This window comes from Haliaeetus leucocephalus, unplaced genomic scaffold (genome assembly GCF_000737465.1).
Source record: "Haliaeetus leucocephalus isolate CR32 unplaced genomic scaffold, Haliaeetus_leucocephalus-4.0 Scaffold906, whole genome shotgun sequence".
Lineage (NCBI taxonomy): Eukaryota > Metazoa > Chordata > Aves > Accipitriformes > Accipitridae > Haliaeetus > Haliaeetus leucocephalus.
This window is the reverse complement of record NW_010973342.1, coordinates 4,236,634-4,254,144: the sequence shown is the minus strand read 5'-3', so window position 1 is coordinate 4,254,144 and position 17,511 is coordinate 4,236,634. Positions and strand designations below refer to the sequence as shown.

The window sequence follows — 17,511 nt, the reverse complement described above, 5'->3', positions numbered from 1 at the left end:
CTAAGAGGGAATGGGAATAGAGGGGGGAAGGCAAGAATGTGGAAGTCAGCATTCAGTTTGCATTAGGTTTCTGTGACACTGCAGCATCTTGCAGTTTGCCAGAAAAGCTTTGGACTAATGCTTGTTGAGAAGGGTGTCTCCGCACAATCTGAAAAATGATTTCCATCTCCAGCTGGGCCGCAGTGGCTTAGTGGTGGACTTCCCTGTAGACTCTTGGGAACGCCATAACCAGTTGGGTAGTGCGTACTATTCTTTGCTTGTAGGGAATTTGTTATGTCCAAAGAAGGCGGTATTCGTACTGTTTTTTCAGGTCAAGTGGATCACTGGAGAAGATACAAAGGTTAAAGTATGAATTCACTTAAAAATATAGGTTTGAAAAATGGAACAAGAAATTCAAACATTGTTAAGTATTTAACAAAGAACTTTTCTTCCTTTACTTTCATGAATTTAGCTTTGGCTAAATTAGCCTCAGACATTTGCTCCTGGCCTGGTATAGAGCTGCTTCCTTCCTATCTAGTTAAAGATAAATGTTGGTCTTGCCCAGAGCAGCCATTTTAGGTAAACTGTTCTTTTTCAAGGTCTTGGTTTTACAGCACCAAAGATACTGATTTTTTTTTTCCTCATATGATTGGGCACATGATCATTACGTAATACTGTGAAGGACTCTCTGCTCCTCACCGCGTCAGTAATTAACCTTGTATATCTTGTATCACTGTGTGCTACTGCATGTTGTGTTTATATCATATTCTTCAGCTTTAGAACATAAACTTTTTCTTGTTCACAGCTACCTTAAAACACACTTGTATAATTTAATCCTGTCAAATATAGTACTGATGTAATAATATTTAAAAAATATTTAAAAGGGCTAGCTTGTTACGCACTTCTCATAGAATGTACAAAGGTGTAAATGCAGTAAAAGATGGCTATGAGGATGGTGCTGTCAAGACTCTACAGCATCTCAGCTTCTCATGCACTTTGCAGAAATCACAGCATTTTTCCAAACCTGTGCTAAGGGAATAGATCAAATTATGTTTCACTTTAAATTGATGCAGTGTATATAACCAGGTCTAAACAAAGTCATGCCTACTGCTGTTTTCAGGTTAATGTCCTAAATTTTGTGGGAGTTGGCTGTTGTGAAAGAGCTTCGTTTTCTTCATGTGTTATTTAAGCTTATGTAACCATTATCCATTGTGTTTTAATTTCAGATATTTAACTTGATGAAGTTTGATAGCTATACTCGCTTTCTCAAATCCCCCCTTTACCAAGAATGCATCTTAGCTGAAGTAGAAGGTCGTCCTCTTCCTGATCCTCAGCGTGTTCCCAGCAGCCCCACTTCTAAACACAGTATCAGCTCAGAGAAGTCCAGTATCTCAACACCGAAAAAGGTTACCTTTGTATTGTTGTTATCTGAAAACTATGCGCTTAAATAATGTTTTTCAAGTTCTTTAGAAGATCAAAGATAATATATAAAAAACAATTAGAATGTTTGTTCAGTGGTGCTGGCAAATATAATTACAAAATCTTTATATACTCAGGAAAATACTTTTTTTTTTTTTAATCCATACCTTTGAATCAGATTTCTAGCTATTGACTTCCTGAATCTAATTTTAAATCTTTGTTATTATTTAAATATATGTGTACAAATAAAAAAATTAGTATTATTTTACTGTATCAGTTGAGAAGCTTATTTTGATTGAATATTGGAATTAAGATGTGATATTTTAACCTTTGCTGAGAGCAGACATTTTATCGGAAGTTACTGGAGAAGGCTTAACCTAATCTAACTGATCTTTGCCGAGGATAGTTTTTAAATTTCTTAGCCCCATTGAACTAAGATAATTCTGTGTAAAACAGATACAGTTGCTTAAAAACTAGACCTGTAGTCTTACTGATGTCCTAACATTATTTAGAATTTATTTTTTCTTCATGTAGATAATACCACCATAGTATTACATAACTGTATGGATAAATTATAACTTTGCATTTTTCATGTCAATCACTACCCATTAGCCCATCTGCTATTATGTATTTTTATGACTAGGAACCTTTTAAAAGTAGTATTTTAAGGAATACTCTAATAATCTAACAAGAACGGTATCTTGTTAAAAGCAAGTTTAGTTTAATATCAAACATTCCTGTTATTTGTATTCTTCAGCACTAATAAATACTTTGATTATACTTGTAAATGTTAAACAATACTTTGTCATTGTCTTTAAATGCAGTTCAAGTTTAAGCCTAGCCTAGGAAAAATATCTGAAATACCAAAATTAAATTCTGTGTTTTAAAAACAAGGCAAATGGCCTTTCCACATTAACTTAGGCATTACTGGTGAGCTGTGGAGACTGCTTTCATGTCTGCAGGAGCTCTCTGTGGCTTGTTTCCAGCTACTGTTTTGTACTCCCTGTCACATAGCACATTTCCGTCTATGTATTTCTTTTTGTTTCCACTATTTTTGGGGGGATTTTTTTTCTTTTTTTTGATTACTACTGAGAGGCATGCTGGTATATACTCTTGTGAGTGGGGTAAAGATGACAGCTAACCTGACCATCACACTCTCGTTTTGGGAAGAAGTGTGGGAAGGTTTATATTAGGTAATATACTTACAACTGTGATCTAACCAATGATTTAATTGTGTTTTGGTGATAGTTAAGTGGTAAATCAAAGTCAGGAAGATCTTTAAATGAAGAGTCAGGAGAGGAGGACACTGAGAAGAAGAAAAGGGGAACATTTTTCTCATGGTCAAGAAGTAAGAGTTTGGGAAAATCCCAGAAGAGAAAAGAAAATGGTGATTATCCAAATGGTGAGTATTCACATTCCACTTTGTTGCAAACTTGTTTCAGCAATAGATGTGACTAATCTCATCATGTTTAGTTTGCATCTAAGTGAGTCCTTGGGTGTGACAGAGGGAAATATAAAAGCAAGTGGTGTTATTCAAGGGTTACATAACCAAGAAATACTTGACCAAATATTGTTTTGGTTTTGCATGCTTCAGTGCACAATATGAAGTTTTGGTGTTTTTTCCTTTAATGAAAAAAATTATTTTTCTGACCAGAGAAGCTAATATTTGAAATAGCTTTCTGTATTATAATAAATAATAAAAGTAAGTCTTTTTACTGATTGCTGATTCTTCCCACAAACAGATTCTATTCAGTCCAATGGATTATCATACAGACGGGAATCACAAGGCTCCATGTCATCAACTGCTAGTCTTGACTTGGTAATGACCAGCTCTTAATAATGAAGAAGTGGGGAAGCAGTGAAAACAGTGAATTACTTATTTTCTAAGTAGTGTGAAGTAATTTGTTTAAAGTAATAATTTGAGAAACAGTCTTTAAGTGATGCAGTTAGAGGGCAAGATGTAATATTGAGCAATTTTAGAGTACTAGAAATGTAATAGAGGTTGTGTTCATATATTGCTTCTTATTTTGTCCTTGTAACAGAAAGATATCCTTTGTACCTTGTCTGTCTTAACATCAGACACCATTGAACTTCCAGCATACAAGTTTGCCCTTCAAAGGGAGCTACTCTACCTCTTTATAAACAGCTTTTTCCACCTACCAGAGCTTTGAGATTCTGTTCTGAGCAACGACATGTTAAAGCTTTCCCACTGCTTGACCTGTATGCAAGTTGTGTTAGGCTGATTTCTGTGGCACCAGTGTCTGTCATGTGTCTTTGCTCCCTGTTTCTTTTAAAGTTGTGAGTTTTTCTTCTTGTCATTATAACTTAACTCCTAAAATCTGAGGAAAGAGAGGTAGGGAATTTCATTGCAAACACTGATTTTGTCATAGTATGTAGGAAAATCATCATCAGTGAAGACACTGTGATTTCTAACCATCAAGGTCTACCTTTGCAGTGTAAAACTAATGATATGCAAAATTAAAACAGTATTAAAATAGAACATAAATGTAATACTATATTGTAACTATGTTGATACGGAGGAAGAAGATAAAAAAGAAAATTTTAAAAAGTTTTTCTGTAGTCTTGGTATCCCTCTAGTAGACTAGATTCTAGCGACTATGTAATTTTGCCTATGCTACAAATATTGATCAGGGAAGCAAGCATGGCAAAGACATGTTTATTTCTGTTGCAGAAAAGTCTTATCTTAAAAAACAGAAAACACAAAGCCTCCCTAAAGCAACAACCCCTCTTTTCTCTCCCACTCCAACCGATTGTCAGAAAGTTAATGTGATTTGGATGAGAAGCAGCAAGTTAAAGAGAAGAGAAAAAGCACCATGAGCGCCCTAGAAGACTGTTGAAAACAGTATTTTTTAGTGTCCTTTTAAGTTATAAGTGAGCTTTTTGTTAAATTTTCAAATATACTATTGATATTTTGTTGTAGTGTTACTATTCTACTGTTACTCTAGGATAAAGGTTAATGCTGTGCCCTTTAGCCTTAACCCATAACATCGTACTTTTTTCCCCTTTGATAAAAAAAAAGCATATCACTAAGTGAATTATTTTAAAATTCTAATTTCTCTGTGGTGTATTTGTATGTGTAGCTTTCAGATTATGTTAGAAGAGGAAATTTTGTTTGAGGAACCTGATGTTTAAGGTGTTCCTCATCACTGAAATGTTGATTCAAAATGTGCCAATGGTTATTTTTACATCAGTGGGCCATTATTGAGTATAGACACTTAGCTATTTGGAAGATAATAAGATTTTATTTACTTCTTACACTTTTTGATTACGAGTTCTGTGCTGTAGTTTGAGAATCTTGTAACCTGTTTTACACCCTCACTGTCTAAAACTTCATCTGTTCTTGAAATACATTTAGATCTGTGCAGTGCTGTTATGTTTAAACATTTGGGTTTTTTTCAGGATTTAAATTTATCTGATATTTGTGATATTGGGAAGGATTTCTAAACTGTAAACATGGTAGAAGGTATGCTTCTTAGCTTGGTTTTATTTGTACAGACTCTGAATGTTTATGCACACTCCTAATTTTCCCATTGGGCACTGACTTTTCTTTCTTTTTCTTGTCAAGTCGGAAGCTTCAAGATTACCTGCATTTGTACCAGATAAAGAGAAATCCCCCAAATACTGCTGTATAAACCTTCCGGATGGTTCATCCAGCAAAATGGCTGTTAAATCTGGATTCTCTATCAAAGAGGTGCTATCTGGGCTCTGTGAGAAACATGGCATTAACATAGCTGCAGTGGACCTTTTTTTAGTTGGAGGTGATAAGGTACGGCATATTCCTGTGCTTTTTTAAAAGTGTTTTCATATTTATTTTACCAATAAGGAATTCTGTTCTCTCAGTAATAATACATATCTCCTGGTTCTACCTATAGCTTTAATTGGCAATGCTAGTTATTTGATGGAGAATTTTAGGGAAACCAGAATTGGTGGAGTACTGTGGTTGTGGTATCTACATTACAGAAAGCAGAGTAGAGCTTATGGCAAGGATTTCCTTATAATAATTAAGTTAATTTAGGTATCTAGTCCATGTAGTTTGTCCAGGGTAACAGTTAGCTTGTACTTAATTGAAAGTATCCACAAAGAAAACAAATGTGTCGTAGTAGATGGTACTTTGTTAAAGCAACGAAACATAATGACATTCAGTTGTTCAAAGACGAATGAGATGAATCCATGCTAGAATTAAGGTACATGTTTTAATATCGAGGAAAATTTCTAAGACAGCAGTCTACGCTGAGTGGGGGTGATGGCTCTTATTCCAACAGAAGTGTCTCCAATTCAAAGAAAAGCTGTGGATGTGAAACATTTATTGTCTTAAATTTGTGCTTATGATCAATCTAGATGATTACAATGAAAAAAAAATCAATGAATGTGCATAGTTATGTGCCTGTTCTTTTAAATCTTTAAAGACTGTTAACTTGCCATATGTTCTAATGCATCATTCTATGTAATAATTTATTTGAGTTGAAGGACTTAGGTTTGTTTTGAAACACCGAGTTCCTGAATGCCTGCTGACTCCAGTGGGAGTTGAAGTTTGGTCATTGTCTCACAACTAGCCAAAATAAAATACACTTTAATCATGTTGCATATTGTAAATGAATATCCACTAGAATGCATACAACCTATATTAATAGTTTTCTGAGCTATCTGAAATGTTTTTTAACTACTCAGCTGTTCTTTTTTACGTATCTTAAAAATAATTTGCGCTCTCTTCTTTTGTTCCTGACACATGCTCTGTAGCCACTTGTATTGCACCAAGACAGTAGCATCCTGGAGTCTCGGGACCTACGTTTAGAAAAACGCACTTTATTTCGGTAAGAGTCAAAAATACTATCTTCCTCTGGCATTTGCCACCCCATTTTCCATTTTACTTTTTGTAAGTGCACTAGAGTATATTGTCAGTTAGCTGTGCAGCAAAAGAGTAGTTAGTGCGGAAAAGAATTTGCCTGAATCCAGTAAAAAGTCCAGTTAGCCATGCCATGCAACGCAACATCTTAGATTGTAATGCAGAACCCAGCATTAGGGGATTTAAGGTTCCCATTCATTGTACAGGCACATTAGAAGAAACAGGCCTTAGTGTCAAGCAAAGAGTCTCATGTGAAGAAGGAAGGTGACCTAATGTTTGTAACTGAAAATGATTGACTTCCATTTCTTGCAGTTAACTTGCAGTTTGAGTTTCTATTAAAATCCATTTTTCCTTTAGATTGCAACAACACTTATGCAGGAGAGATGCATTTAGCATGGGGATTCTCTGAGTTACACAAGTGCCTGAGTTAGATATCCTGCCTGTGTTTAGGCACTGATATCCCTTAGATTTGGAGCCAGCTGCGAAGTGCTTCCTCTACAGGTTATGGTGAGATTAGGCTACCTCTAAAAGGTAATTCGGATGAGGGCAACCGGGGTAAGGATCAATGGGAGAAATGTGGGCCTACAGGAACATTTCAAAACGAGTAGAGCAGAACCTGGTGAGTTTTAAATGCTGCAAGAGGAAGGTTTCTGGATTGCTGTCGGGGACACACATGGGATTTTGATGCCAGTGTTCCAGTTTAGGGACATTTAAATATTATTATGACGTCTAACTGCTCAAGCTGAAGCAGTTGTGAACAAGCATACAGGACAGATCTGCAGGCCCAGAGGGATCTTCCACATCAGGAAGAGACATGTTTAGTAGGTTGAAGCAGCACAAGAATGAGATGGAAATTGAACTGCAAGTCTCCTAGACTAATCCTAAATGCAGCAATAAAAAAACCAGGCCTTTAAGATGAAATGGATATATTTATTGATTACATATTCCCATTCAGTTACATCTGTTATTATGTGCCTAACTGGTAGGTTACAGTAAGACAAATTGTGTAAATATAAATTCATCTGAGTATAGATTTTAGTCCTGAATCTTAAACAAGTAAATGTTAAAGTATTATTAATAGAGGTATAATATAATCCAGTACATTATATATTTAATACTATGTAATATTATTTTATAGTATACAGTTTTTTCAAAATAATCTGTTTATATTTTTTCCAAAATGCCAGAAAACATTTTAATGTTCCTAAATTCTAAAAACCCAAACTAGTGCTATGAAAACTCCTGAAATAATTATTTCAGGAAAAAGTAATGAAGTAGAATGTTTGTCTTACATTATTGAGTTGCGCGTTTGAAATTAATGAAATTTATTTTGTCAGGCATTCTTCATTTTGGCTTTATATTACTTTTCCTTAGGAAGTAGGGCTAGTTTCTATTTAAGGGTACTTCAGATTAATGAATATGGTATAGCATATTCAATTTCAAAATTGAGATTGAGCAGTCTTCTATTAGGTGTGAGTTTGTTGAGTTTCCAAATTAAAAAGTAACTTTTAAGTAGGCAGTACCATATGTTATTTGCGTGTTAATTAAAATGTAGAGATGTTCTACATTATTTCCTTCTCTGGGTAGACAATGTGTAAGCAAAAATACTCAAGTATTTGGAATGTTTTCAGACATAAGACAAATACTATGTGGATATGGTTGGTTACCTGAATGTCTGCCACTTCTGTGTCAATTACCAGTTAATGATTAAAATTGATCATTTCTATTTAGTAGCTGTTGTATTCAAAGAAAATATGAAAGACAAAGTTTCAGTTATTCAGGTTTCTTGTGGAAGGAAAAAGTCAATAAGACTAAACATCTTGTAAGTAATTTCTGTGAGAGAAAAGATGGGGTTTACATCTAATCATGACTGACAAAATCACTAATAATTTTCATTTCTTCCGATGATGTATATTTCTTCTGATAGTTTTGTTAGTAATAAGCCTGCCCTTGTTTTCATACTATAGGGCCATTATAGTCAAATGTGGCTGTTATGGAGGCATCAGGGCACAGATGAAGAGCATTAAAAAAAAAAACCAAAACAAAGCTAGGCACAGTTCCGTACAGGGAAATAGACATAAATGGAATAGTTGTTTGGGTTTTTAAAACCTTTTCTTATTTCCCTTTTTTTTTTTTGCTATTTTTTATGAAATGATATAAAATCGTGTAGTAGTCTCTGAAGAGGGCTGTCTTTATCCTTTAAATTCCAACTGAATTGCTTTTACAGCTTTTGCACATAAGTTTCTCTTAATAGCAATTTTTTTGTGATATGGCGGCATCTAGCCAGAAATGAGCATCATCTGGAATTCCACTGTATTTGTTCCTATGCTTAAAAATAAAAATTCCTGTCCAAGCCTATTTCAAGTGATTGAATAGGACATTGTGAGTCTTTCTTGTGGAAGTGGGAGGAGTATTTTTCTTGCATCCAAGGCTACAGTACAGGCACGGAGTTACTTTGGAAGCACTTCTGGACCAGAATGGTCAGAGCAACCTCACTGTAAAGATGAAAGTGCTACGGAATGTATCTAATTGGTCTGAGGATCACCATGCAATTAGGTTGGCTCATGCCTTCACTCAGCTCTGGCAAGTGAAACAGAGGAAGTTTTATTTTTAATAAAAGTGCTTTATACCTTCAGGTTAGAATAGATTTGTGCTAGTGAAGTTTCAGGGTCACTAGCTGTAAACTAGTATAACTTTGCTGTAGATTGGATTTTATATATTTCATTCCTTTTGTTTATTGGAATATTTCATACTTAATGTTACAATTGATGTGTTTCAGGCTGGATCTTGTTCCAATCAATCGATCAGTTGGTTTGAAGGCTAAACCCACCAAACCAGTAACAGAGGTCTTAAGGCCTGTGGTTGCAAAATATGGTTTAAATCTTAATGAACTTGTGGCAAGACTAGTAAGTATCTTTTGATGTAATTCAAGCTGCAATATTTTTTGTCTGTAGAAGATCATATGATAGTCCCTGAAATTATTCCTATCCTTATAATTAGGCATTAAAATCTGTATTTATAACTACATGTTGAGATGAAAATGCATGGTAATCATAACGATTATGTTTAATAGTAACTACCTCAAAGCTTTAGTCTGCATCTGTTTTATATTCTCCTTCAGAATAAATCCAACATCCTAAATAATAGAGCCTGATCTTAGCTTCTTCCAGAGCTCAACTTTTCCCATTATTAGCCAGGGAAAATTGAGATTAGTTAAAGCTATTGTTCCATTATCCTGGGAATCAGGAAAGTTGCCTCAAATCTCCTCTCAGAAAACTTCTGCGGGAGCAGACTGATTCAGCTTCTCTACTACTAAACACTTGGCTAGCATTTTCTCTATTCTATTATGATGGAATATCAAGGAATGGAAAGTTACTTTTGTGGTATTTCTAGAATGTATACTGTCTTGGCTGAACCAGTCCATGTTTTTAAAATAACTGAAAAACATGTTGATATAAAGGTAACTTAATTTAATAACATTACAAAATTAAGAAAATGCAACCAATTTAGAATATAAAATAATCTCAAACTTCCTCTGAAAAATATGATTTGCTGAACATACACACTAATGGTCCTAGAGTATTTGTGCACTTGCAAATTGGGTGATTTTTTTTCACCTTTTATCTTCTTTTCCTGAAATACCATTCTCCTCACATAAATGGGTTACGCTCATTGTAATCAAGGTAGTTTTACACACAAATGGAATTAACATTTTTAGAATGGTAGAAGAAGGATATATTGAGGCTACACTGAAATGTAAAAATGCTTTGCTCATTTTCTTTCAAAAAATGTCAGACTGCATAAATTTGTTCTGAAAACAGCTTTTTCTTTATTATATACAAACTGTGATCCGACTTTAGAATGGTGAGCAGGAACCACTTGATCTTGGTGTCCCTATATCTAATCTGGATGGTCAGCGGGTTGTTCTAGATGAAAAAGAGCCAACAAAGGGTAGAGGTAAGTTGGCATAAAAGCTTGTATTTATGATGTCAAGTCAGTTTCATAAACACTGACTTCAGTTAGTTTCTTCTGTTGACGTGAAGGTGAGGTAAATGTGTTTAAATTTAGATATGTCACGTGTAGCATATATTATTTTTAACTAAAAATGAGTGCAGTTTCTAAAGATTGAAAATTAAATTCATCTGTTGATAGCAACTTTGCTGTAAGAAATTTTTGCACTAGTAATACTTAAACATTTTACTTGCACTCAGCCATAGATACACACACACACACATTTAGGGACATAGTACCTAGTAATAATAATGAGAATAAAATGCCAAATAACTTCTGTGAATTTGGCAATTAATTAATAAGAAATGTTCTGTATAAGTAAAACAGTTGCGGTTTGTGGACCAGCTGTATATGCTGCTATGATAGACCCCTTCTTTAACATGAGAAAGTAGGAGAGCCTACATCTCCAGTTTTAAGTGATGATTTCTGGAGATAATACTAAAAAGAATATAATTTGTGATTTCCCTGGACAAAATAATTTGAAAAATAGAAGTTGATCAACTCAACAGCTGACAATCTTTTAGCACAATTAACATGCTAGATTAATGTAAGCAGCCTTGAGAGTAAAGGTTTGGTTTCATTAGGAGACCTTTTTATAGATATAGAACACTTAGTTTTAAAAATGAAATTAGATGTGGTTAAATTAAATTGACTTAGAGCAGAGATCCTCTTTGAGAAATAACTACGAAAATAAAGATGGAGTTATTTATTGAGGAGAATCAGATTTGTTATTTTTCTAGGAAACAGAAACAATTGTCAGTTTGAAAAAAGATATCAATCTAAATACCCTCACAGATAATTAGTTTAAGGATTACAAGTAAAACTGTAATCCTATGTGCTGCCAGCTGCTGTAAGAGCCTAAATGATAGAGGATCATTCTAGCAATAGTCTGATTCTGTGGCAATATGCCAATGAAAAAGGGCCATGATTCTGTGTTTGCCGCTTGGTCTTCGGTTAGTATATTTGTTGTAGGTAGATGTAATTTGAAGGAGCTGTTTAGTTACTTAGAAGTAGACAAGGAGGATGTGGCAATGTCTAGAAAACAATTGATGCACAAAACAGGTTGGAAAAGAATCAACATGACCTTTCAGTGGTCTTTTTTTTTTTCTTGGTTAAATTCTAAATTTGAGAATTACAAACTGAATTATTAGCTGAGATTTTTAAAAGCTGTTTGATCTAAAACAACTGAAAATTTAGGAGAACTTAAATGAAAATTCAGCATCTCTAAAAATATTGCCAGTATTAGAAAAATTTGAAGATGCAAGGGAGATTCTGGTAGGTTTTGACTGAAAAATGTCAGGGATATCAATTGTGCTCACTTTATTTTCTGAGAAATTTTCTTCGAAAAATTTTAAAACAAAAAGTCTATTTTGTGCATCATTGTCACTTAAATATTACTTCTTTGGGAATTTATAACTTTGTAGTTATAGAAGGTATGTTTATGTTTAGTGTTTACAGATAAACAAAAAGGTGCATCAGTAAAACAGAGTGCAACTGTAACTACTTCAAGAAATCAAGTATCTACTGTAAGTCTTCTGCAATGATTTTTGTCCCTTAGATAATCTTTTGTTTCCTTCTGGAATTCTATACTAAAAGCTGCATTTATCCATGATTTTGAATCAGCCAAATTGTGTAACTAGATTGAGTATAGCTATAATTCATCTGATATTTTTCCACTGTGAACAGTATTTATTTGTGAGAACTTTGTCTTCATGATGAATCAAATAGCTCTTTCACTGTGTTGTATTTGTTGTTTCTTGTCTCATTGGCTTATCTGTATTTGAAAATGATTGAACTACTCTGAAGTTCAAAGGCTCTTTCTATAATGTGAATTCTTCACAGTAAACAATATTATATTTGTTTATACAATTTTGGCAACTACTATGGCAAATGTTCTTTGCAGTAATCAAGATTAAACTAAAACATTTGTTGTGGTGGTGTTAGAAAAATGTGTTTTCAAAATAACTTTTTTATTCACTTAGACCATGTTATGTACTCAATGATATAGCCTAAATGTAAGTAGTACCTTAACTTTCCTTCTAATGCAGGGAGAGGGAAGAACTCTAGGAAAGTCTAATTCTATCAAAATGAAAGGCGAAAATGGAAAAAATGCTAGGGAAGTCCGGCTGTCAAAGAGAGAAGACTCTATTGCAAAGATTGGGAAAAAAAAATGTCAGAAAATAAATTTGGATGAAGCAGAGGGTATGTGAACTTTATAGTTTACGTATTAACATAAGTAGTCTTAGAAAAATGAGAATTTTGTATCTGTGTAGGAAAAGGTACCGTGTGTTTAATACTGCGTTGTGAAAATCATAGTCATGATCCTTATATTTTTGTTTGATACTGTGATTGAATTGTAAAATTTTTGAAGCTGAAGGTAAAATTTTAAGAATACCTAAAGATAGATGTAGGTGCCTAGTGGGATTTTCAAAAGTGAAAGCTACCTAATTCCATTAAATTAAAAAGGAATTAGTTACTCAATTGCAGTTGAATATCCCATTTGATACCCTTTGCAAGCCATATAGAAGCTTGCCTTTCTGTTCACTTTTACATAAGAGTCTTCTACTTACTGAAAAGCATTCTGCACAATGGTGTAGACCTTAACTTACTCAGGTAAGAATTTTTGAAAATTGTCTGCTAAAGTCTATAACACTCAGGGCAGTACAATTTGATGACTGTGGAGGAGCTGTGATGGGCAAGAGTAAAAGCTTAGTTTGCATTCAGTAACTGCTCTGAAAAGGTGGTTAGAAGTAGAAATAAGCAAAGAGGTATTGGTAATCTTGTATATTGAGATTCCTATTTTTACCTTCAATTATCTCTTAATAGTTCTGGTGATATCAGTGGAAATGAACTCATAAGAGAATTTGCTTTCTTATAGAAAGACATCCATGCGAGAAAGAGGAATAAAAACGATGTAGCAGTAGAAATCTTGACACACCACCCTCTGCCCTAGGGCATTAACTGAAGCAATTACCTGTCTTGTCAGCCCTACACATTCCTCCCTATTTTCCCAAGTAGAAAAAAAATTGGAGGACATATTTTACCCACAGATTAAAATTTACTGCTAATGTTACCTAATATGCATATCCAATACCTGGTTATGCACAGTTATACAGCAAATGAATGTTCATCTGTGAATAAATGTCCACTGGCTGGAATTGAAAAAAGTGCTGTGGCTAAAACTTTTATCGCAAAATAGATGTTTGTTAATATAAGTGTTATTACAAAATATTAGTGCATTTTAAATTATTTTCTGTTGCTTACTATTTTGTTAACTTGTTTTCCATATTTTAATATTTTCATTTTTCTTCCTAGGGCTGAGTAAAACATTAACATAATTTGAAAACTTCAGAATTCGAGGCTTTCACATTTTATTTTGAATTTTGTGAAATTTGTCCAAGTTTGGAAAATACGTAACAAATGTTGTAGACTGTTTTTTAATGAAAAAAAAGACAACTGTTCTATGAAGTTTGAAATTTCAGAAAGGAACATTTTTGTATGACATATATTAGAAATGTTGCATGTTTTAATATGCATACCGCCATTTTGCAAAACTTTGGCAATAAGAAGCATTTTGAAGCTTCCATCTTGGCTAGGTTCAGATTTTCTGGCATTTGACAAAGCATGTTAAAAAGTCATTTTTACAAATACATTTCAAAGCCTGCTAATTATGAATAGAGGATTAGGAATAGAGTCATACAAATGCAAGTGTATGACATCATATTATGCTAAGTTAAAACTGATACTATCGTTCTGTGCTTTATTTTGTAATGGCTTTTGCTTCAAAGAGTATTTTTAAGCTGGGTTGAAACTATTGATTTTAATTCACCTGTTGGAGATGGCCTTTTTAAGCATCTTTAATATTGCGTAGTTTCAGTGCTCTCTTCTTGAAAATTTAGGACATGCAGAGACCCTATATTAAGAATGACATATTTTTATATTTATATGTTTTTGTACCAAAGAGTTTGTTTATTGTTGTGATGCTTCTTTTTTGAGGAGTGGTATAATTCTTGGCTTATGATTGATAAGTTTCTTGTTGCCAAGTTTTGAGACTTTCTAGAACAGTGGTGATTTACTGTGAGTATTATTTATATATAGAAACGTATTAAACCATTGGACATCATTAAGGACATGATCAGAAAATCACTTCTAACTGTGTTAAAAACTCCATAAAAAAGCTGCCCCATCCTTTTTAGCAATGGCTCCTTTGACAGTTATTGACTATGCTACTGATTCATTGCAGCGCAAAGTAAAATGGGGTTACCTAAATCATCATCTGATCATGCCCTGTGATGATAACATCCTGGATTAAAACTACACCATTAAATGAATTTAAACTGTGATCAAATATTATTAAACTGAGAGAAATTCAATATAACAAGGAAGTTTGCAACATTTTGAATCTTTGAACTTTCAAATGGCATGGCTATTTTTGAGTTAAGATGGGTAAAAACCATCCAGAATATAAAAATGTGCACCCATTGTCAGTGAGACCAGAGCCTTGTTTTGTATAAAGAATTAAAAAATCCTGTGTGTGTGTATAGATCTATTAACTGCATAAAATAGAAGATGTGTTCAAGGCTCAGTGAATTGCAGCTGTTCTAAACTGCAAAACTCTTACAATAGCAACCCTGATGGTCTTAATTATAGTGATGCTAGTGAACATTGCTGCAATTGAAAAAGTTCCTAATTAACATGGGATCTTATTTCAAGGCAGCATTGAAAGAATTGAAGATCTTCATGGAAAATAAATGTGCTGAAAATTTACGTTTTAATGGCATTGCACTTTCTGACAAAAACTTGTCAATTTTGGGTTTTTCCCCAATAGAATTTTTTGAACTCATATCCAAAGCTCAAAGTAACAGAGCAGATGACCAACGTGGACTGCTAAGGAAAGAAGACCTTATTCTTCCTGACTTTCTTCGTTTACCACCTGCTGGACCAGAACCATCGTCATCTACTCCCATAGGCCCTAAAGGCCTCAACAAGCGAGTTTCAAAAAATGATGGCAAGGATGGATGTACATCACCAAGTGGAAAACAGGAGTCCATACAAAACTTTAATGAAAATTCAGTTAAGAAAATGGGTTACTCAGAAAATAAACATAAATCTGCTTTGACAGCACTTCACAGTCAGAAGACTTTCAGTGTTCCTTTTAATACTCCATTGTCTCCAATTCCACATGCACAGGAAAACAATGCAACAATATGGAAAAGGCAGTCAAGAGAATTACAGGCTGAAGGAATACAGATGGTAGATGATGAGAATGTGGCAGACTTGACTCTTGTGGCTGAAGGAGATATTAGTAGCCCTAACAGCACTTTGCTACCACCGCCACCACCAACACCACCATCAAACATCAGTAAACTCACAGAAGCCAACTATCCACCCCCAACTCCTTTTGCAGGTAATCAGGAAAAATCTGGATATCAAAGATCCAATTCAGGTATTTCTAGATTTTAATAGTCTTTCCTTTCATGTAAAACTACCTTTCCTTGGCACTGTTAAGCAGTATTTGGCACCCATTAAAACAAAAAGAAAATTCTCCCTCCCCCTTAATTTTTTTACCAAAAAAAAAAAAAAAAAAAAAAAAAAATTCATTGCCTTAGTCTGTGCTAACTGTAATATTTCTGGTTGCCTTTAACAATGTACTTTTGTTTGGATTTGGCATGTGGCCGAAAATGGACACATGCAGACAAACCTTTAAAATACGTCCATATGCTATAATTATCTCGTTCTTTACCCTAGGAGTACAAAACAGGGTATCAGTATTTTGAGCTCCATAGCACTGTTGTGTTCCAGATTTTCTGATCCATTTGCCATCATGAGATACATGATTAGGGTTTGGAAGTTTAAGTGCTTTGGCAGGAACCCTAATTATGTGTTGAAAATTGCAGTACTGTTTATGATTAAAATTTGAAATGGATAAACCTTAATTTAAAAAATATTTCTCTAACAAATTAGATATTTGTGACTAAAAATAGAAATGTTACAGGTTTTTTTTAACCCATACTTTGCTACACAGGGAAATAGATTGCATCTACCACACTTTTTGCCAGAATATTCTCATGTGAAATAGCTCTTTCTATTAGATAACTTTAAAGAAAATATGTAATTTTTTTAGGATGCAAGTTTCATGGTCTAGCAATATCACAGAGCAATATTAGCCCAAGGCTGAGAGTATGGAATTTCTTTATAAACACGGACTCTAATAATAATTGCTATTACCAGAAACAAGAGTTTGAAGATGATGGGTGTTGTGACATTGACATTTTACAGTCATTGTACTGTACATTTTAATGTAAAATATAAGAAGAGGTATCTATGTGCTACATTTATTTTTGATGTTTCACAAACATATGGTGCCATAATTTGTATGATCACATTTCTTTGTGATGTGGGAATATACATTTTAATTATTTATCTTTTTACACAGAGTATTTGATACTGTTCTTTATCTGTATGGTTGATGATCTGTAAATACTTCTTTGGTTGTTGGATGCTTATAAATGGCAATGCAGATTATTTCATCCTCTTGGTATTTTAAAAACAAATTCCTTTATTAGTAGTATTTGAGAAATGTTCTATAAGCGCTACCACTTAATTTCTGAAACTGAGTATTGAACAGACTTGTAACCAGTGCCTACGAATAACAAACCCACAAAATGTACTTCAGACATATTGATGTGTATATGCATAGATTTGTGTTGGTGTCTTTCTGATAATATGACAAGTGTACAACATAGGTATCAATTTGCATATTTTTCAGTGAGAACTGTTAAAAAAAACCATTTGCACTTAAAAAAAACTTCATGAATTTACAATATTTTAATGCATGCCATACATTTCTGTGTAACCACTGAACTGTAGCTTTCCCTTTTCCCACTTTCTACTTTTTACTTTGTAGAAATCTTTGTGTAGTTTTCACATGTATTTTGTATCTTTGTTCTCTCAGGAGTAATAAATTCTAGACCTAGTTACGCAAACTGGTTTTAAGCTTTGATTTTCTTCATTATTTAAAAACAGTTCTTTCAGTCCTGGATTAAGAATGCTGATCGAAATTATCTTCTAATAACAGATTAATAGAGATGAACTAGCAATTACCATGAGACAAAGTTGACAAATGTTGTATTTGTTAATAATCTAGATATCAAAGGGCAAATGCTGTCTTGAGATGCTGATGGGTCACATGTGAAATCCATAGCATTGACATGTGCACCAGAAGGCAGATAAGACAG

At 33.8% G+C, this 17,511-nt stretch overlaps 1 protein-coding gene across 1 annotated transcript in view; it reads left to right on the top strand.

The window, feature by feature from the left end:
• RGS12 (regulator of G-protein signaling 12) overlaps nt 1-17,511 on the top strand; it is an 89,806-nt gene that overhangs the window by 62,077 nt on the left and 10,218 nt on the right. Inside the window, exons 8-17 of the mRNA XM_010583515.1 lie at nt 1,206-1,385; nt 2,647-2,800; nt 3,141-3,217; nt 4,985-5,185; nt 6,157-6,230; nt 9,042-9,168; nt 10,123-10,219; nt 11,723-11,799; nt 12,322-12,475; nt 15,102-15,719. Of these exons, the coding sequence (XP_010581817.1) occupies nt 1,206-1,385; nt 2,647-2,800; nt 3,141-3,217; nt 4,985-5,185; nt 6,157-6,230; nt 9,042-9,168; nt 10,123-10,219; nt 11,723-11,799; nt 12,322-12,475; nt 15,102-15,719 (1,759 nt within the window). The remainder of the gene's footprint in view (nt 1-1,205; nt 1,386-2,646; nt 2,801-3,140; nt 3,218-4,984; nt 5,186-6,156; nt 6,231-9,041; nt 9,169-10,122; nt 10,220-11,722; nt 11,800-12,321; nt 12,476-15,101; nt 15,720-17,511) is intronic.